This window comes from Salvelinus sp. IW2-2015, unplaced genomic scaffold (assembly GCF_002910315.2).
Source record: "Salvelinus sp. IW2-2015 unplaced genomic scaffold, ASM291031v2 Un_scaffold1055, whole genome shotgun sequence".
In the NCBI taxonomy this organism is placed as follows: Eukaryota; Metazoa; Chordata; class Actinopteri; order Salmoniformes; family Salmonidae; genus Salvelinus; species Salvelinus sp. IW2-2015.
Genome location: NW_019942708.1, coordinates 590,278 through 612,702, shown reverse-complemented (window position 1 = coordinate 612,702; position 22,425 = coordinate 590,278). Strand labels below are relative to the sequence as shown.

Below are 22,425 nucleotides of genomic sequence, written 5' to 3'. Positions count from 1 at the left end.
AGAGTAGTGCGTACGGCCCAGTACACCACTAAGGCCAAGCTCCCTGCCATCCAGGGCCTCTGTACCAGGCGGTGTCAGAGGAAGGCCCTAAAAATTGTCAGACTCAACCCCCTAAGTCATAGACTGTTCTCTTTGCTACCGCACGGCAAGCAGTACCGATGCACCAAGTCTGGAACCAACAGGACTCTAAACCATAAGACTGCTAAGTAGTTAGTCCGGGTAGCTATTTGGGTAACTATAAACTCAACACGTAAAGTGGTGTTCCCATGTTTCATGAGCTGAAATAAGATCCCCAGAAAATGGACATATGCACAAAAAGCTTATTTCTGTTAGTGAGAATTTTTCTTTTGCCAAGATAATCCATCCACCTGACAGGTGTGGCATACCAAGAAGCTGATTAAACAGCATTATCATTTCACATTTCACCTTGTGCTGGGGACAATAAAAGGCCATTCTAAAATGTGCAGTTTTGTCACAACACAATGCCACAGAAGTTGAGGGATCATMCCATTGGCATGCTCACTGCAGGAATGTCTACCAGAGCTGTTGCCAGAGAATTTAATGTTAATTTCTCTACCATAAGCCACCTCASGACCACGTGTAACCACGCCAGCCCAGGACCTCCACATCCGGCTTCTTCACCTGCAGGATCGTCTGAGATCAGCAAGGTCTTGAGCTGACTGCAGTTGGGCATCGTAACCAACTTCAGTGTGCAAATGCTCACTGAAGTTGTACTTTTCACGGATGAATCCTGTTTTCAACTGTAGCCGGGCAGATGGCAGACAGCATGTACTGTATGGCGTTGTGTGGCGAACGGTTTTCTCAGAGTGCCCCATGGTGGCGGTGGGCATTCCACAGGTCACAATCAACAGATCAACTCTATGCAAAGGATTTGATTTGGTGTATTAGGATAACAATCTCAATTCCCTTGAATCAGAATATCTGAATATTAGCCTATCTTGGTGGGAAAAGTTTTTCCAGAGTGCGATTAGGCAACAACAAAAAATTAAAGCGATAAGAACCAATGCAGGGTGAAAAGAACAGATGAAGAAACATAAATAAATGTGAAGCAGAGTGTGTAGAATGTTGGGAGAGGAAAGGGGTAGCTGAGAGAGAGAGAGGGGGCCACAGAAGCCGCCATGTGCGCCGGGTGCAGCCGTGAAATGGGACTGATCCAATAGATTCTGTTTATCTGGCACGACTACACAGTGAAAGCTATTGGAAATCTGGGGGAGATTTGGAAGTGGGCTGTGGATTTTTCGAGAGCGAAATGAGCAAAAGTAATACTGTCTGGTCGGGTTCTGTTGCTGCAGTCTGGCATCCGGGAGTATTTTCAGATCAGCTTTTAATGAGGTTAATGGTGATTCTGTCTACAAGGGTGGCTGGCGGAGGAGGGTTATAATATTATAAATGTCTCTTTATTCTCCTTCTCTGTTTTTGTCTCTGCTGTTTTCCATCTCCATCCCTCTTTCATTATCTATTGAATTCTTAAGTRTGTATGAGCTATAAAAAAAATTGATCATTCATATTAGCAAAACAAATAAACATGCATTTGGATAACATGCTAAATTCTCTCCCTCTGTCTCTCAACTCTCATTTTCTGCTCTTCCTGGCACATCTTAATTAGTCATCTGGCTCTCTATCCCTCTTGCCATCCTCCTACTCCAATTTCCCCAGTCCTGGATCTATATATACAGATTGGATAAGCCAGTGGCCCGAGCTGTGTGCATTCCCTCTGGTTTTCCTCTTTTAGACAATCTCATTGGGGTCTTCTGATGCATGCACACCCTAGATGTTACTTACAAACTGCAAATCAAAAAATTACATTTTGTTAACGGTTTTATTGGAATCTCTTGATAGTTTTGCAAACACAGTTATGGCAAATATCTGCTTCAAGATATACAGTTTGTAGTAGGAACTAGTTGTTTTTATTCACGCTGAAGGATATTCATGTACTGTGGATAGTTGCTGACAAATATTGTACAAAGCATTGGATTAAAAATGTATTTTGGGATAAAAACCAACCAGGTGCTATTAATAGGAAATGCTGCTCTGAGCTCCAACGTGGCTTTGGGGATATGGCTTAGTCTCAATATACTGGGTTAATGTTTGTTAAAAAAAAATGTGAATGCTGTGGCTCCATTACAACTGTAACGGTCAAATAATCGGTAAAGTAYGCCAGAAATTGATGGTAAGCTACATAGTGAGCTCAAAGTATTAGGACAGTGACACATTGTTGGTGGTTTTGGCTCTGTACTCGAGCACTTTGGATTTGATATGATACAATGACTGGAGGTTAAAGAGCAGACTGTCAGCTTTAATTTGAGGGTATTTTCATCCTTATCGGGTGAACCGTTTAGAAAGTACACCACTTTTTGTACAAAGTCCCCCTATTTTAGGGGACCAAAAGTAATAGGACAAATTCACTTSTGTAATAAAGTAGTCTAAAGTTCAGTATTTGGTCCCATATCCTAGCATAACGATACACTTCAACCTCTCATAGTCATTGCATCATTTCAAATCCGAAGTACTGAGCCAAAACGACAACAAATGTGTCACTGTCCCAATACTTTTGGAGTTTACTGTACATCCATGTCCTTGCACAGAGAGAAATGAATGCTGTAAAGGTTGAGTAATAAGCTTTGTTTCGAATATATCGGAATTGAAAGTCCTCATTTGTTGTACAGTATATGCCTACTGTAAATGAGATGGTGGTGGGAAATCCCTTTGTACAAATGCATAGTGTTGTACTGTAGAAGGATGAGCAGATAACCACCAACTTATTTCTGAGCAAGGCAGTAAGCCATATACAGTAGAACTTCCATTAGGAGCACTGCAAAACCTGAGACCAAGCCAACTAACCTGTGAACAGTCATGATGCATCCATAGCTCAATGATACAAATGTTGTTTCTAGAAATCCCAGGGTAGCACGGTTTGGGTTCTATATTACCAGTATTGGAGTCAAATTATTTAGGTGTCAGACGTTCAGTCAATCCAAGAGTTATACCCCAATGAGCCTTTTCCTCCAATTCAAATGGTATGTTCCAGATTATTTCTTAATTGATTGGAAGTGTAGTAAAATGAATCCCAAGTGTGGTGACCACATCAACCTGTCTTTCAATGTATCTGAGTTGAGAACCTTAATAGCTGAACAAACTGAACAGGCAAGAGTATTTTCAACCTACAGTATTTCAGCTTGAATCTTTTTTTTTGAATACTTGATTTTAGTGTGGTGCTATTAAATCACATATCGCCAAGGGGTTTGGGAGATAATCATGTCAACAGCAAGAACTCATTGATCCATAGTTTGGTACTGTCTACTCTCTGTAACAAAGAAATGACATATGTTTGCCTACTTTTTTTWAAAGTCACATTGACATAAAATGCAAAATAAAAGTACAAAACAAAGCCAAATCAGATAAAGTTAACATTAGTTGTAAAGGAAGAAGAAAAAAAGATGACATTTCTGTTCTTTCTCTAACATTCAGGTAGTAAAGTGTCTGTCACAATGTTTGGTACTTTCATAGCTCACTCTAACCCATTGGCTTTTTTGTAGCCTGGTCCCAGATCTGTTTGTGCTGTCTTGCCAACTCCTGCCAATCGTTATCATGTTTGGCATCACAATGACTGGCAAGAMTTGACAATACTGCACAAACAGATCTGGAAGCAGGCTAGCTTTTTTTGTGTGAACCTTGTGCCATTTCTTTCTATGACCCAAAACGACAACATAACAAGTGGGAGCTGCATGAACTGCAGATATTCCAACAAGATGTAAGTTAAAGGAATAATCCACTCAAACTATATATTTAATTTGTTTCATTAGTCCCCTGTTGACAGTCTCAATGTTTTGCATGTCAGCAGTCAAGTTTTGAAGATATAAGTTTTTCAATAAGCAAAGTGTAACTTTGGTGCTTTCAAGACAAAAAACGGGGTAAAATCATGTCTGTGATCTTCAGGGTTAGGAAGTCGGCGCTCTGGAAATATCCCAGAGTTTCCGACTTGGAATTCCGAGTTGAAAGAATGTTCAAATCCTACATCTTGACTAATTTTTTTTAATGATTAACAGTGGACTAATGAAACCAATACCAAAATAGTTTTTTACACTACTCAAACATAATGACTTTCTGTATTATTTACAATATATACTGTAAAATGTTAAATCAGGTGAGATAAAAAGGCACAATTTTCCCTTCTTAAATACAATGTAAACATCTCATCAAAAAAAGCATGCATAAACATTTCACTTTACAAAAAAAGTTCTGTTTTTTATTTTTAGACAAAGTACTTAAATATTGTTTCCAGCAAAATATAATTCTTTCAAAAATACTTTRCCCATTCGTCCTATGAACCTTTTTTGACACTATTTTTTTTAAATAAAAAGGAGAGGGTAAAGAGGAGCAAAACAAGAAAAAGAATAGCAGTTCTTTACAGCGTGTCTTTAGGGTCCTTCAGTTCACAACTTCAACACAGCAATGTACAAAAGGGAGATGGAGGGAGAGACTGCAAAATGAGACCGTTTAAGCATAGGGACRGGCTTTTTCTTTAATCGTGATCCTCCTGCCGTTGTCTGTTCTATACGTCCAACTCTGGACAGCTTCCTACAAAGTAGAACCTATAGTGAAACACCAACAGCACCTTAAAGGGGGAGTTCACATTTTGAAGTGAACTATCCCTTTAAACTATAGGCCTTCATGCTGCAGGGTCTCCCCGTATATATTCACATTTAGTTATTATCAACCAGACACACAGCGTTCTAGCTGGGTTAATGCCTCAATTGTCACATCTCTTCTGTACAAATCTAATTCAGGCAATTAGGATATTCCGCATAATCCTATAGAACGTAGGAAAACTAACAATGCCCTCAAAAAAAGATCAACTTTGCTCGTGCTTGCCAGGAAAACAAAACAAAACAACCACACACACTCACAAACGAGGTGAAAAGATGGAACCAAACGCCCCCTCTGTTTTTCCTCTCGAACGACTCTATCTCTCRCGCTATTCAGTAGCATCATAGTGTTCCACAATGGTTAAGCAGTCAGTCAATCTGGTGTGAAACTAGTAAGAATAAGACCTGGGTTCAAGTACTATTTGAAATTGTTTCAAATTCTTTAGCTGTACTTAATTGAGCTTGACTTTTGCAATGGAACCAATTGAAATGTCCCAAAAAATGCAAACCCCACCCACCTGACAGTCCCGGCAGACTAAAGCAAACACTCTAAGTAGTTTGAAAGGTTTCGAATAATGTTTGAACCCAGGTCTGGTAAGAATGGTCCAGATGACTGGCCATACATCTAGTTGGCCCAAAGACAAGACGGACAACACAAAATCAGGACAGGTGGCCAATGCAATGAGTCAATCATTTATCAGCAGTATCAACATGTACTTCCAAAACAGTTTCTGTACAACAGTGGGGGAAATGTGACTGTAACCTAAGCAAGTGCCATTGCATTTACTGTATGTATTTGCTGCTTGCCAGGTAAATTTGAATACATTATGCATTTACTGAAAGCACTGACTGTAGAGTAATGGCATTTTCCAACGTCAAGTTCCAATATCAACATCATACAGTATGTTTGAAGGWTGTTATTGTATCTAATCAGGGTTGGGGAGTTACATGTAATCTGATTACAAAAAAATTCAACTAATCAGTTACTTTACCCGCACAAATATTGTTATGCGATTACGGATGCCTACTTTTAAAAACCTAGATTACTTTTTGGATTACTTTTAAATTCAAAATGGATGTTTGTGAAAAAAATACATTGCGACACCTTTTTTCTTAATGAGAAAGGCGCATGTTTAAGTTTGTTCCACCTGAGCAGGTCTGATCACAAGTCGGAGACCACTGATGACACACACAATGCGTTTGATGGATTATTTTTGTCGTCTTCTAATGTCTCTTAAGGGGAAAGTAATCCAAAAGTACCTGAAAGTAATCAGATTGCGTTACTGAGTTTGGGTAATACCAAAATACGTTACTGATGAACATTTTGGACAGGTAGCTAGTAACTGTAACAGATTACATTTAGAAAGTAACCTACCCAACCCTGTATCTAATGCTGATAATTGTACATGTGTTAGTTACCAGAAAAGTGTTATTTCATCTTTGCCTTTACAAAAAGAAGCACCTTAGGTGTAAAATGTCTGGTTTATGAAACCGAAAACCTTTGCAACAACACMCTTACAAAATGCTTCATTATTATTTCTGGAAACGGTAGATAAGTGTCGGTTGACTTCACAAAGGGTGCTGGTTTGGATGCACTGTAAGTATGTAGAAATAGACCAAGAAATGGGTGCTCTGATGTTTTCACTATACTGTATAACTCAGGGGTTCTCAAAGTGGGCTCCACATCTCAAAATATATATTTATTTTTATTATTACAAACAGATTAAACATCTGGGCCAAGGGATCTTTGGAATAATACTATAAAAAGGGTGTAATACAATATTATTAATCTACTGTACAATTTATGTTCTTAACCCTGGGGAACATGGGCCTGGGAGGCTCACAGGGATATTGGTATCCACAGTACTCAACCAATTATCAATATTCCAAATTAATTATTCTTGTATTCCCCCCAAATTTAAATGCACTGTAATTCAAGCTTTAAACAGCTAAGTTTWKTCTCTTCCTCATGGCAAAATGTGTAGAATTTTTGGATATTAGCTTTAAAGCTATAATAACGAAAAATCAGCCCCATGACAAAATGTGTAGAATTGCAGGAAATGACCTTGAAAATGGCAACGTTTTCTCTCCGATGCCAAGGGCCTCTTAAAATGGTCTTTCCCAGGGCCCAAGACTTGGTTCGTCCAGCCATGCACTGCCAAAGTCCCAGTAAAAATAATTGTATGTTATTTTTWGTCATTAGAGTTGTGTTCTGATTATGAATGGGTTCCTGATGAATTTGCTATGAAGAGAGGGCGCGGCCCCAAAAAGTTGAGAACCCCTGGATCACTAATTGGGTGTACCTCCGTCAAACGCATTACGATGTGAGGGAAAGTCGTCATTGTGAATCCATCAGGTTTTTCCATACTCCCGCACCTATTTTGGATGGAATTCATCTATTGACAAATGTTGCGTAGTTAATAATATATATATCAGAAAGCCTTCACGTATGACATGGCAGATTCACTTAACTGTTACTCAACTTTTTTCACACAAAACACCWTACTTTGAAAATWRTTCATTTTGAAGTTTTTGCATATTAATAAGAGTTACGTTTTTGATCGTTATACAACGTTAAAACAATTTTAGTTGTGGGCATTTGGATGTTGTAATGCACACCCCTGCAGAACAAAAGTGGAATTGGTTAGCTTTTTATGCAACTTCAGTTTATTGTTAAGCTTGTATAGCCCTTGGAGTATGTTCAAATAGACCTTGATCCTCTCACAGAAACCCTACATTTATTCTTTGTCATGAAAAAAGTATATGTTGCCATGTAACCTAATGACAATACACTGCATAGCAACATCTAAGCATTGTTTTCCATATTGTCAGAGTAGTAGTACTAGTATCCATGAATCAATGCAAAAGCACAGTTATCATCTGACATTTTTCAGGATGGTTTGATGGTGTATGTTACTGTCTACCTGTGTGCGTGCTGCATTACTGTACACGTGGGTCTGTGTGAATGTATGGACTGTAGCGCAACCAAAAAAATGTATGGCTTCGTATCCATAGAAAAACATTATCATCGTCTTTGGGGGGGTGGGGGCTCTAAGGGTCGGGATGCTTCTTTGTCACATTTTAAAAAGTCCTCCTCCTCAGTGCGTTTTCCTTGGCTCTGAGATGTCACTCACTCAGCGTCACCTCTAACCGGCGGACGGAGACTGCAGTGTGGGGGACTCAACTTCCTCCACCTCACTTCCTGCCCCTCAAGTGTCACTTCCTGTCCCATTTGAGAAAGGGGAGGGGGCAGCAGATCGACTGGCTGGCATAGTAGTTAGGCCACTCCTGAGGCTAGGGTCCTTCCTTGGCCTTCCTCCTCTCCCACTCCTCCCCCTCTCGTTATTTCATTCACTCTCTCCTCTCTTCCTCCCAAGGACTCAGTACAGTCACTTCTTGTGGAAGTAGAGGGTGTGTGTGTTGCCCGACTCCACCTTTGGTATCTGGTCACTGATTATCTCCACCAGCATCTCTGGAAACTCCACCTTCAGAGCCTGAGACTCACGGAACGTGTAGAAACAGAAGTCTAGCAGGTTCCCCACCAGCTAGAGGACAGAAAGAGGGAGGGATCAATCAATAACATGTTATTTGTCACACATAGACTAACAGTGAAATGGGTCCTTCCCAACAATGCAGAGAGGTAAATGTAGAAAAAAGAACACAAGGAGTAAATACACATGGAGCGGGGGAGGGAGAGCGGGAAGGAGAGTTGTAGTTTGATAGAATCCAGCTGTGTTTGCATAGGGATTTCATTGGCTTATCATGAAGTGTGAATAATACACAGTACAATCAAAGCCTCGTTCTTGGAAGTTGGGGTGAACTTTGTGCCCTGGGAAACCTTGAATTGGCATTCCCCTTTTCTGACGTGTGTTCGGTTACCTTACCGTACCTTTTTCAGAGTGATGCCACCTACCATTGCCAGATCCTTAGGTTAACTTTGTCATGGCATTGATATGACTGTAATTGTTTATCGTTTAGGGGTCACGACTCATGAGTCTGACATACCACTAGGGGGTGCTACTGATTCTCAATAGACTATACCTCCTCTTCTATATAGGGCATCGTTTCCCAAACTAGGGTTTGCAAGATTTGAAAATGGGATCACGAGGGAAACTCTGGGGGGGGYAAAATAAGTACAATAATTGCTTGGTTCGTAGAACCAGGGTTACGTCAGTAACCTCCGGTAGCCGCTAGATGTGGTTGTAATAAACAGAGCGGTTTCTGTTTTCTTCCTACAAATGCGTCTCTCTTTTGAACGGTTTAAGCTACAAAATATTATGACCCCATCACTGAAGGATAAGACTCTCATGAACACGTATGTGTCTACAATGCCCACAAACAGTGCAGGACTCATTAGAACAGAGTGGACAAGACCAGGCACTAAATCAGACTGGGGAAAAAAAAGAACATCAATGAAGATATATGATCTTCAGTGTAGAAAAGAACAAGATTATTGCCTGATGATCTTCWGAACTTCCCAATACCTTTCTGATGCATGTCAATCACTTCAAATCCTACTTCCTTCAAAAGTATGGTTTGACAGACTGATTTTAGACTGTCATAGCCCCAATATCAGGGACTTCTCCCAGCATTTGTGAGATGTGAGTATTTTTCCTAATGCTTCTAGCTCCTAATGTTTCACCACATGCTAAGTTGTCCTTGCATAACCCCTACAGTCAGTGRGTTCAGTGCATTTAGTTAGGGGGACAGTTGTATTGACCCACCAGGCCACCACTCTGAGCCTGGACATTGATTCCTCCATGTTCCATTCATTCACCAATACAGGGCAATCTCTGCCCATTCCAAAATAAACACACTTTAGGGCTAGTCATTGGAATGCAATATGTTATTTCAGAGATACTACCTTACATTGTTAAACTCCAGTCAGTGATGGGGACCTGCTATTTGAACTTGCTCTGTCTATCCATAGCATAGAGATGGCTTGTTGATGGGACTTGGCATGGTGATGTGGCGCTGGGTACAGTGATGTTATGGATACAGTGATGTGGGTCCAGTGCTTACATCATGCATGGCGTCCAGTAGCTTGGTGAGCTGGAAGAAGCGCTGCCACGTCTGTCCAGAGTTGTTGGTGGCCTTYCCCACAGACCTCCTCAGCTCCTTGATGTAGTTCACTCTCATCTCCTCAAACGCTGCCTGGTTCTTTAGACCCTCTTTGGGAACTGAGAGGAGAGAGGAAGCCAAAAGATAAGTATTAATGGGAGGTGTAAACAACTAGCCTACATAACACAAGACGCATGTATTGTATAAGCACATGGCAATTTGACCTAAACTTGACCTAACTGGGAACATTTCATTTGAACACCCTACGGTTCATACACCCTACAGTTCTAACCATGACATAAGGTGTCATAAGCAGTCATAACAGGTATTTTAATCAATTACCTTTTTTACATTTTTTTTACATTATTGTTGACCAACCACATCAACCCTTTGTCACTTCACCCATTTAATTCAGTAAATGGTAGTTGTCCTCTTGACTTGCAGCGTAAGTCAAATAACTATCAAAGAGCGTGATGAACATATTGAAATAGGATGTATAGACAGAGTATTTTAAGTGAGAAATTAGATAAGTGTGTCTTCTCAGGATGGATACAGGTATCCTCTCCATTTCTCCCTTTCTAAATCACTCTTTCCCTTTAGATCTCTCTCCTCTCTCCCTCGCTCATATCTCCGTAGAGGACAAACTAACGGCAATATGGCTGCCTGCCAACCTCTTAAATGAGATTCCGCGTCTGGCTGGCTAACTAATTAAGAAACACCTCGTCTCTCAAAGAATGTCTGTCTCCCAACACAGTCTCTCTTAGKTCTTTCTTCTAGTGTAGGCCTACAGGAACACTTCTGATATACACTGTGGTGTAATGAACAAAGTGCTGCAGGTACGGTAATCAAACTAACCAGCACTGTGCCTTTATCACTAGTAGCCTGCAACTCTGCCACTGTTATTCCACTGTTGCACTGGAGGTTGGTGGCACCTTAATTGGGGAGGGGTGATGGCTGGAGCGGAATCAGTGGAATTGTATCAGCATGGTTTTTGTTGACTTTTAGTGAGCCGTCCTCCCCTCAGCAGCCTCCTGTGCACTGTTGATTATCATAGCTGCTACTACTACAGTATATTATCATAGTATACAGTAACCTACATTATTATGGTCATAGAGACATAACATGTTATTCAGACATATATTGAAAACYGGTCTATAGGTCAAAACAATTGTTTKGTTTTATTAAGTGCGATGTCACGGGACAGTGTTAGTTAGGTACTCTACACACACATCCTGTTTCATAGGGAGAAGGCTGACACACCATAGCCCATGTTAGTAGGCTACCTGCCGGGCTGGTCCCAAATCTGTTGGTGCTGTATAGCCAACTCCTATGGTCAGGCATGGCGTGGTGTTAGCTGGTCACAGTTCTGTATGTGCTGTATAGCCAACTCCTATGTCTGATCCAAACATTACATGACAGTGACCATAGCAGTTGGCAAGACAGCCAAAACCGATCTGGGATCAGTCTAGAAGCCTAGGCTACTTGCCTGGTCCAAGATCTGTTTTTTGCCCACATGATGACAATAACTCTCGGAGATAAAACAAACAGATCTAGGACCAGTCTAGGAGGATAGGCTACCTGCCTGGCTAGATCCTTCTGGTGTCAGTGTGGTTCGACCTGCCTCACAGCGGTACCCTAATGACAAGCTGCTCTCCTTGTACTGTTTCTATGGTCAGTTTTGAGACCTTTTAAAAATGTAAATTAAAAATGCAATTTTTTTGGGTTGCCTATGGCTGAGTTGAAGCACTGTTTTGACCCTTGAGGCCTGCATTTTTGATATACAGATGTAGGATCTTAATTTGATCACCCTGTTACAGGAGACCTTTCCTGCTATGCAGGCCATTTGAAATGTGTAGTGTATTTGAGGTTTAAAGCTGCTTCTGAAGTTTGTTAATACCACTTTGAAATTCCAGACTTGATTTCCCCTTYTATGTATCAACCACTACAACAATGCAGGGTTGGCGTTATGGGCGAGTCTTAMGGGGTCTGGCCCGCCCTACCGCACCTACTTGCCCATCCAAATAAAATATTGAAATATTGAACTGACTGAGATGCACGCCGACAGACTCAATCTCAGATAAAGTATCAGCGCGAGCGAAACAGCACCCCTCTGTCTCCGTATGTGCAGACCATGTATCTGATAGTCTGGACAAAAGGAGTATGGCATGTCATACTTAAATCTGTGTTTCAAATCACATGCAGAGGCCTATGCCTATTTGGGAAGCCAGCAATCTGGGCAGCGCGCTTGGCAATAGGCCTAGTTGATTATTTAGTTGCGGGTGTCAGTGAAAATGATCTTAAATGTGTGAAGATAATGTGTCTTGAGTATCATTTTAAAGTGTTGAGACAAGAAGGGGAGTGGTGTGTGTGGCGACGATATGGGCGTCTTTCTCCAGAATACATGCACTCAGCTCTCCGGAATGTGCTCCGCTGTCTGCTGCACATTCATTGTGTGAATTGTTTGCCATTTGATTAGATTTTTTTTTAAATCAATTCACCATTACATATGTAACGAGTAGGTCTACTAAATGTACCGTTCATCCCTGTCATCTGGCTACATTAATTTCTGTTAATGCATGTATTACAGACATTTACTATTCTCATTCTAAGAGTGGAAACGTTGTTTGCAGAGAAATCCGTTCAAGTGAATTTTATATCCATAATTTAGGAGTTTTGACAAAAATGTATTTTGTTTGGAGGGCTCCATGTGAGCAATGAGGATGTGGGTGGTTGAGGGAGCACGCACGGGCARGCCAACCTACTGAGTTGATACAATATTGCACTTTACTAGCGATCGCTCAAGTCAAGACAGGTAGAAAGGGAGGCAGACAGGCGGAGTATAGAGATTAATACGATTGACAGAACCTGAATTTTCATCAGGCTTATTTATTAGTCGGCTTTAGGCCTATGTATTTTACTTAGTTGACGAWGGAAGTTATAGGCCTACTGCTGCATTGGCCTATAGGCTATCTCTGAGTAACATGCACTCATTTCTTTAGCTGCCAAAGGATCACGGTGTATCAATGTGTTCATATGGCAAAGGCTGGTGCTCTTGCATTAGTTGAATTTAAACTTTTAGATTTTATCGTTTTGATTCAGATTTTTATGATTTACCACGTGACAATAATTGAGAAACAAAAACGTTATTGAAATGAAACTGTTCCACAAACATTTTTATATAAAATATAATCCATAACTGGAATCTAGAAATGGTAGGATAAATTGTAAACTTCCCCAAACTTGAAACTATGAGCTGCCTTTGGTCTTTACTATAACACCCAATAACACAATTCCTGAATAAAAACAGCCCGTTTTTAGAATCAAATATCCGTCCAACTGATTCGCTCTGTTACCGGCCCTGCAACAATGTCCATTTATTATAATCCACGTAATAATTCACACTTCGTGTTGCTGCAGATTTATTTTTCCTGCTGTAGCAAACTGGCTCAAATTAAGAACCTACATCTGTACTATACTCCATCTGTAGTAAATTATGGTTTACCTGCAAGTAAACATTTACTTGTACTGTGTACACCATGTGTCATGTACATATGACAAATACACTTGATTTGATTTTGMTAGCCTAGTTTGAAGCTTTGCATTTGAAGATTTTACCCAAACCAACATGTGGCAGACAAACACACACCTGTTGATGCTGAGAGCCATGTGAGAAAATACAGTTGACAGGGCTTTTTGTTTCTTAGAACACACAGCCACAGGCAAGAGTAGGACTAGAGCCTGTCAGTTAGCATTGCATCTTGGAGGAAATTGCTCAGTGAATGGCAATGCTCAGTCGTATGTACGCAGGCACGACACACACACACACACACACACACACACACACACACACACACAGAGGCATAGACACCGTGAGCGATGCAAGCGCACACACACAAACCTAGCCTTGAACGTAGCAGAGACACAGAACAAAAGAAAGACAAAGCAATAACGAGAGCTCTCTGGAAAAGCATCAAGGCGAGAGAGAGGGATTCTTCTCTTTGTTTTGCGGCTTGTTTTGTGGCCCTTATTAACAGGAACATGCTAAAACCAGTGCCACATTTGGGCCTTTTGTTTTTGCCCCACTGACTCAGTCCCTAATTTAATTCAGCTCCAGTTGGCATTTGGGGCGTGGCCGGAAGAACGGGTAATTTAGGGGAGTGGCCGGCAGAACGGGTGTCGTTTGGGGGCGTGGCCGGCAAAACGGGTGTCGTTTGGGGGCGTGGCCGGCAGAAAGTGGGGGCAATTACTCAACGCAGGTACCCAACCTAGATGTGTCAACCAGGCCGTATTTCACACTCACGCACGCACATCCATATTTCTTAAGCAGCCCGGGTTTAACAAATAATATGCACCAAATGGAAGAAAACTGACAAATAGGGAGGGACTATCTATACCTGAACTTGTCCAATAAGAAATGCTTGTTTTCATTTTCCATTGCAAAACCTTTTGCTACGGTGCTCCCTAATGAATATGACTCAGGATTTTCTATGAATTGCAACCTGTTGAACACTCTTTTTTTTTTACACAACCTAGAAATACTTGCATTGCTTCTGCCTCCTGATATGTTCTGTACATATGATATTTTCACAATTACACCCAATATAATATATAGGCTATCGTTAAACACACATGACATGTAGCTTCCTGCTTTAGTCTTACCAGCTCATACCTCACTGACTGTCTTGGCCTTGATTCAAGCCATGATGTACCGGCTTACAAAGGGAAATGCAGGGTATTTCAATAAATAAAGACTGCCGTACAAATATGCCTGTAGACTGTTATCCTCCTAGATAAAACCTAATCCAGAAAGATATAGCATCCTGTCGCACCGGAAACCTTTAATAAAACAATGTCAAAAACAGCCCCCCTAAGATAATAATCCTGTGAGTGTTATTCATATCTGACAAATAAATCAGATTATAATAATGGATTGTGGTTTATATAATGATTATAGTGCTTTTTTTTAACTAGTTTTAGAACACTACTTCATGTGGGGTAACTCACGTTATCTACCATTAGTGTAGCACCCAGCTAGCTAGCGAGGCTAATGCATGTCAAGTTTAGAAACCATTTTATGACAATCATCCACCACAATATGTATTAGGTGGCGTTCTATTACGGAGTATTGTTTAAAGGATAATGTTTCCATACATTATCACTGTGGAGCCGAAGAGTTCATCTGTTTTCATCAGATCACACCCATTCTACAGGGTCTCATGAGACACTGCAGGGCATGTGAACCCTTAACCAAGGTCAAAGACAAAAAACAGCTCCACACACAACTACTTCTCGGTAAACACCTTTCCACAATAACTCATCACACACACACACACACACACACACATTATCCTTATCTCTCTTCATTAGTTGGTGACAGTCTGTGCTCAAGAATATGGATGGAGTTGGTAGCTGGAAATGTTTTCTCTGTCTCGAAAGTATCAGATCTAATTTCACTGTTCGTCACAAATATTAAAAGAGGATGAAATAGCCTTTTACAAACCTAAAAAGTAAACAACATATAATTCATAGTCACTTCAGTATAGAAGGATTGCGATGCTGAAATGAGAACCTCAATATCATCATCCACAAGAAGACCTACAGTAGGATGCAATCTCTGACAGACACTACTAAAACACTATTCTGACAGATTCATGCAGCCACATAAGATCAGTCAGATACCACAGCGCTCTCTCTCTCTCTCTCTCTCTCTCTCCCTCCATTTGGGCCATGTTTGAAGGAAGTAGGAGAAAAACAGCAGGTTTTGGAGTGCTGCCCAGTGCTTGACTGGGCTTTATTAAGTACAGCAGGGCTCTTTGGAGGCTCTAGAGGATGAGGAGGGAAGAGGCAGCAACAACAACAGACGGACCAGAGAGCTCTCTCGTTCTTTCTGGGCTGTTTCTCTCTCGCTCTTTCTACCTCTTCCTCCATCTTACTCTCTCTCTCTCCCTGCTCTCTCGTGCTGTCAGTTTTTCTATCCCCCTCTCTCGCTCTCATTCCATCCATCCTCTCCCCACCGTCCCACTTCCACTCCAACAGCACTCCTGCTTTCAGAATAATTTACTGACACTCGGGTTATGTCAGGCCAGTGTCAATGCCCTTTGGGAATGCTTAGAATGTAGGGACTAAAATCCAATTTAATTAAAATTACACAAGTGTGTTATGTCATTGATTGATCTCATTTAAGATACATATTATAGTCAAACATTTTTTTTAATGCATATCCCCTGAGTGGGGTCATGGCCAGTGTCGCTGGAGAACCCCTGGCGCAATTAGGGTTAAGTGCCTTGCTCAAGCGCACATCAACAGATTATTTTAAAATGTTTGACCTTGTCGGCTCCAATATTCAAACCAGCAACATTTGGGCTACTGGCCCAACGCTCTAACCTCGAGGCTACCTGCCGCCCCTTGCAGGTAGATAAAGCAATATGCAACTAAATTAGGTGTCGATAACGTAATTTTGTATTAAAGGGGTCATAGCTGCGGGAAGTAGTTTGGGGGTGGAGGTGCTGCAATTTTGTTGTAATGAAGCCCTGTATTTACTTCCCCAAAGCCAGATGAACTCGTGGATACAATGTTTGTCTCTCCGTCCAGTTTGAAGGGAGTTGCTAACTAGAATTGGCACAATTGCTAACGCTAGTTAGCACTGGCTCGCGAAACTACCTCTAACTTCCTCTGGATGCAGAGACGTACAAATGTAATCCATGAGTTTATCCGACTCTGCAGAAGTAGATAAATGGCTTCATTGTCAAAATCCCAAAGCATCCCTTTAYTAGTTTGTCATTTTCCACTCTGTTTGCTCTAACAACACTCCTAGCCAGGCTTCCATTATCAATCAGGCAGAAATCCATGGAAAGCTGAGTAGTGCTGCCTCTGGCTCCACGTGAGACTACCCAGCATCCTCCAAACGGAGGCCCTGCCTGCCTGACAAGTCTAATAAACATTCCTACAAATCCGCACGGCGGCAGTTCAAAGCAGAGTAGAGGGCTGAAGCCTGGCCTCCCAAAATAGCTCCCATAACTGGCCTATGTAGCCTTGCCCTCCTGTAGCTCTGCCTGCCTGCTCTGTCCCGACTGCATTTACTGCTGGATGCCAACAAGAACCTTGTCCTCAGTTGCCATATGGTGAAACAATATGGGGGTCTCTCTTTCTTTGTCCCGTGTGGCTCAGTTGTTAGAGCATGGCACTTGCGATGACAGGGTTGTGGGTTCAATTCCCGCGGGGGACCAGTACAAAAATGTGTACACTCCCTACTGTAAATCGCTCTGGATAAGAGCGTCTGCTAAACGCCTAACATGTAAATCCCTCTCTCACACTGAGATTCTTCTCTCTCTCTGTGTACTTTCTCACTATGTTACCTCTCGCTCTCCATCGATTGCCCTCTTTCTCTCTGGCACCTTCGTGTCATGACAGGTTGCGTGCCAGAGGTATAGCATAATCGTTGCATACCTAGAATGTGTACTACTCCAGCTTATTATAGACATGACCCTGTATGTATACCTGTTATTATTGTTATTCCCTGGTTCATGTTTGTGTTTCAACTCCAAGCTCAGCAAACAAATGACAAGTGATGTACCTGTTATTTACTCTGTCAACCTGCTTGTATACTGACATGTGGCTGATACACACTACCTCACTGCAGCTAGCTGTTGATTGGTGCAACACACACCCCATATAGACTCTCTTTCTTTCCCTKACACACACACACACAACACACTCACTTAGAGTTGGATGTTTTTCTGGCAAAGGAACTCACACTCCCCCCTTCCACACACACCTTCAGCTGACTTACCTGTGCTGAGCAGCAGCAACACTTTCATGGAGAGGAACTCTTGGTAGGTGAGCTGTAGCCTGACAAACTCCTGGCTCACCTGCCTCATGCCCAGACACAGGTCGTACATGGCTGACTGCTGCATGCGGTCCCTGGAGGAGAGGGGGGAGAAAGGATGGTTGGTCAGTGCCTGAGGCCTATTGCTTCTTGCTCTCACTATACAGTGCTGTAAGTTTACCTCCTAAAAACAACTGTTTGAGTGCATTCCCACTGGGAACACACTGGTTGAATCAATGTTGTTTCCACGTCAGTTCGATGAAATTCCATTGAACCAATGTGAAATAGAAGTTGAATTGACGTCTGTGCCAAGTGGGATGGCTCCGTAAGCTCCCATTAGCATTGACTGTATTGTGTCCAGCCAAACTAATCTCAGATGTCCATGAAATACAGCCAACATCCCCAAAACACTGTGAATCATCCATGCAAACTCTATGTACATTTCCCACCATCCACCACATGATAACATACAACATATTGTATCCTCCCCCCTACACACACACACACTACTGCGCCTCAACCCTTTGGAACTTCTTTCCACATAGTTATTCTACTTGCTGAGATAGGATGAGTTGAGAGCCAAATTCCTCTAGAGTGCAGAGCACTGCACACACAGTAACACAATGCAGATGACTTAGCTGTTCAGTACGCTGTGTAAAGGCTGGGAAAGACTTACTGCATCACCCCAGTCATGGTACATGAAAAGACACACACTAGCATACACACTCTGTCCTAAACATAGTCACTCACACACCATATCAGAGAAGTTGATCTCAATCCTGTCAACGTGCAGAAACAGCAACCAACAACAACAGGGCTGAGGGACGGTAGAGTAGGTTGGGTCGGATGGAGAGGGAGAGCCAATGAGCTATGTGTTATGCAGATGCCGCAAATCTCAGGGGAATTATGGGTTTTGGAAGCCACTTTCTCCACTTTAAATCACCCATCATGTCAAGACTCGAATAATCAAATGCAAGCGGTGTGGCTCCACTTGAAAGGGAGTTCACCATAGGGCTGCATAGCAAATGGCACTCCGTGCCCTATTTAGTGCACTACTTCTGACCAGAGCCCTATGGGGCTAGGGTGCGATTTGGGATGCAGCTCATGTGATACTACTGCAGAAACCGCATCATAACACTAGGACAGAGGAGGGAGATTCTGCTCTGTGGATAGAACCAGTCTTAACATTCTGAAACGGGTTTGCAGCAACAAGGGAGAATTGGTGCATATGTTCTCATTATAAGCATAAAGCAGGTTTAAAATACTAATTAGTCCAATTAGTTTACTGTATACGATGTACATCTGGCTGCATGAGGCTTGGTTTAGCTGAGTGTCTCGTTCTCTTTCTGTCTGTCTGACTTTGTCTATCTGACTAACTTTTAAGAACATATGAAAAATGTATGGGTTTTAGGAGTAGCATTGTGTTGGAGTTCTGCAAACTGCATTTCATTATTTGGAGAACCTTGGGTCTGAGTATAAAAAGTCTCTACGTATTTTGTCTGAAATCAATTTTGCTGAATCATTGCCCAAAATTAGAAGAAACCCACTGCCCCTGGTTTCTCTCTCTCCGGCTCTCACCGTTGCCATGGAGAGAGATTCAGGAAGCAAGAGCGAGGACTTAAAAAATGTAAAAAGTCAGGCTCACTTCACTTCTGTGAATATCTCTGATAGACAGAGCAACTACAACTGTATAACCCCCACTTAAAATACACTAGTTTGTATTGGGAGTTGTTTTTCTTGGGGTCACTGGATATTATTGGCAAACGTCTTTCAGAGTCTTGTTCATACCTCGTTATCTTCTGTCCTCTTGGGTCGAGACGAAACTTTGCATGACCTTCTTGACCCTCCTCCTCTGTCAATCGCTACAGTTTAGGTCTAGATGCACCCACTACGGGCCCAAAAGTTGGAACAATTGTTTTAATAGAGCTATTGCAAGCTATTATCAAACATTAATGCATAAATTAAGTTTAAAGAGCCACTGAACACAGATTGGCACGTGTTTTTTCTGTTGCTCATTAGAAAGATGAGATTTRAGTCTTGGAAGTGTGTTCCTGACCGATTCTGCATTTGGTTAATGACGTTTGTCCCCAATGAGACACTGTAGATGCAGAAGCCTATTTCACTTCCTCATAATCCCCAGAATAYATCTAAGAACTCAAGAAATCTTTCATTAATTTTGATGTTTGTCAACGATGTTTTAGTAGTGCAATTTTACATCTAAGGTATTTGGTGCAGTATTTCTCAAGTAAAGAATGTGTGATGCGTTACGTAAACAAAGTCGGAGTTGCTGGGTAGGTCTGTCTCACTGTCTATGCTATTGGATAGACAGCAATCACTGCAGCTGTTCAACCCATGTTAATGGACAAATCGACAAATCAAACCCCAACCTTCATTTACATGTGACACAGATGTTCCAAACTCCATTTTAGACAAGACTGACTTTATGACAAATTATCCTATTTACACGTTGTAGTCAATTTAGACACTAGAATAACCGTTTGACTCATATCGATGCCACATCGTTTTCAAAGGGATTCGTTGCTTTTTGAAGGCAGTCGCTCTTTAATTTAGATGTCTTTCACAACGAGCACATTTGTCTTTTTGTTCTCTCTCAATCAGTAGACCTAACTAAATTAGGACGAAAAATCCAAGTGGGCGGACTATCCAGCTCCAGCCAATCAATTCATTAACTTCTTATGGCTGCAATTCCGCTACCGGGATCGATATGACAACAGCCAGTGAAAGTGCAGAACGCCAAATTCAAACAAATCTCATAATTAAAATTCCTCAAACATACATGTGTCTTATATCATTTTTAAGGTAATCTTGTTGTTAATCCCACGTGTCCGATTTCAAATATGCTTTTCAGCGAAAGCACTACAAACGATTGTTATGTCACCACCAAACCACAATAAGCACAGCCATTTTTCCAGCGAAATATAGCAGTCACAAAAAGCAGAAATGGAGAGAYAATTAATCACTAACCTTTGATMATCTTCATCAGATGACACTCATAGGACTTCATGTTACACAATACATGCATGTTTTGTTTGATAAAGTTCATATTTARATAAAAAAATCMGAGTTTACATTGGCGCGTTACATTCACTAGTTCCAAAAACATCAAGTGATTTTGCATAGCCACATCGTTTCAACAGAAATACTCATTATAAATGTAGATGATAATACAAGTTATACACATGGAATTATAGATATACCTCTTCTTAATGCAACCGCTGTGTCAGATTTCAAAAAACATTACGGAAAAAGCAACCCATGCAATAATCTGAGAGTTAGTTTCTTACACGTCTCTATAGAGCGACAGGCGGGGTTCGTTTCTCTACACGTCTCTATAGAGCGACAGGCGGGTTCGGTGTCTCTACACGTCTCATAGAGCGACAGGCGGGTTAGTTCCTACACGTCTCTATAGAGCGACAGGCGGGTTAGTTTCTCTACACGTCTCTATAGACGACAGGCGGGGGTTAGTCTCTACACGTCTCTATAGAGCGACAGCGGGTTAGTTTCTCTACACGTCTCTATAGAGGGACAGGCGAGGTTAGTTTCTCTACACGTCTCTATAGAGCGACAGAGGGTTAGTTTCTCTACACGTCTCTAGAGCGACAGACGGGTTAGTTTCTCTACTCGTCTCTATAGAGCGACAGACGGGTTAGTTTCTCTACTCGTCTCTATAGAGCGACAGACGGGTTAGTTTCTCTACACGTCTCTATAGAGCGACAGACTGGTTGTTTCTCTACTCGTCGATTATAGAGCGACAGACGGGTTGTTTCTCTACTCGTCTCTATAGAGCGACAGACGGGTTAGTTTCTCTTCTCGTGATATAGAGCGACAGACGGTTAGTTTCTCTACACGTCTCTATAGAGCGACAGCGGGTTAGTTCTCTACACGTCTCTATAGAGCGACAGACGGTTAGTTCTCTACACGTCTCTATAGAGCGACAGACGGGTTATTTCTCTACACGTCTCTAGAGCGACAGACGGGTTAGTTTCTCTACTCGTCTCTATAGAGCGACAGACGGGTTAGTTTCTCTACTGTCTCTATAGAGCGACAGACGGGTTAGTTTCTCTACACGTCTCTATAAGAGACGACAGACGGGTTAGTTCTCTACACGTCTCATAGAGCGACAGACGGGTTAGTTTCTCTACTCGTCTCTTTAGAGCGACAGACGGGTTAGTTTCTCTACTCGTCTCTATAGAGCGACAGACGGGTTAGTTCTCTACTCGTCAATAGAGCGACAGACGGGTTCGTTTCTCTACTCGTCTCTATAGAGCGACAGACGGGTTAGTTTCTCTTCTCGTCATATAGAGCGACAGACGGGTTAGTTCTCATCTCGTCGATATAGAGCGACAGCGGTTAGTTTCTCTACTCGTCGATATAGAGCGACAGGCGGGTTAGTTTCTCTACACGTCTCATATAGAGCGACAGGCGGGTTAGTTTCTCTACACGTCTCTATAGAGCGACAGACGGTTAGTTTCTCTACACGTCTCTATAGAGCGACAGACGGGTTAGTTTCTCTACTCGTCTCTATAGAGCGACAGACGGGGTAGCTTCTCTACTCGTCTCTATAGAGCGGCAGACGGTTAGTTTCTCTACACGTCTCTAAAGAGCGGCAGACGGGTTAGCTTCTCTGCTCTACACGTCTCTATAGAGCGACAGACGGGTAGCTTCTCTGCTCTACACGTCTCTATAGAGCGACAGACGGGTTAGCTTCTCTGCTCTACATGTCTATAGAGCGACAGACGGTTAGTTCTCTACACGTCTCTATAGAGCGACAGACAAGGTTAGCTTCTCTGCTCTCCACGTCTCTATAGACGACAGACAGGTAGTTTCGCAACACGTCTCATTCTCTACGGC

The 22,425-nt window shown here is 41.9% G+C and overlaps 1 protein-coding gene across 1 annotated transcript in view; it reads right to left on the bottom strand.

The window, feature by feature from the left end:
* Positions 1 to 2,115: 2,115 nt before the first annotated feature.
* nr3c2 (nuclear receptor subfamily 3, group C, member 2) overlaps positions 2,116 to 22,425 on the bottom strand; it is a 130,027-nt gene continuing 109,717 nt past the window's right edge. The window contains 3 exon segments of the mRNA XM_024136927.2: positions 2,116 to 8,212; positions 9,690 to 9,847; positions 17,518 to 17,648. Of these exon segments, the coding sequence (XP_023992695.1) occupies positions 8,057 to 8,212; positions 9,690 to 9,847; positions 17,518 to 17,648 (445 nt within the window). The 3' untranslated portion in view covers positions 2,116 to 8,056.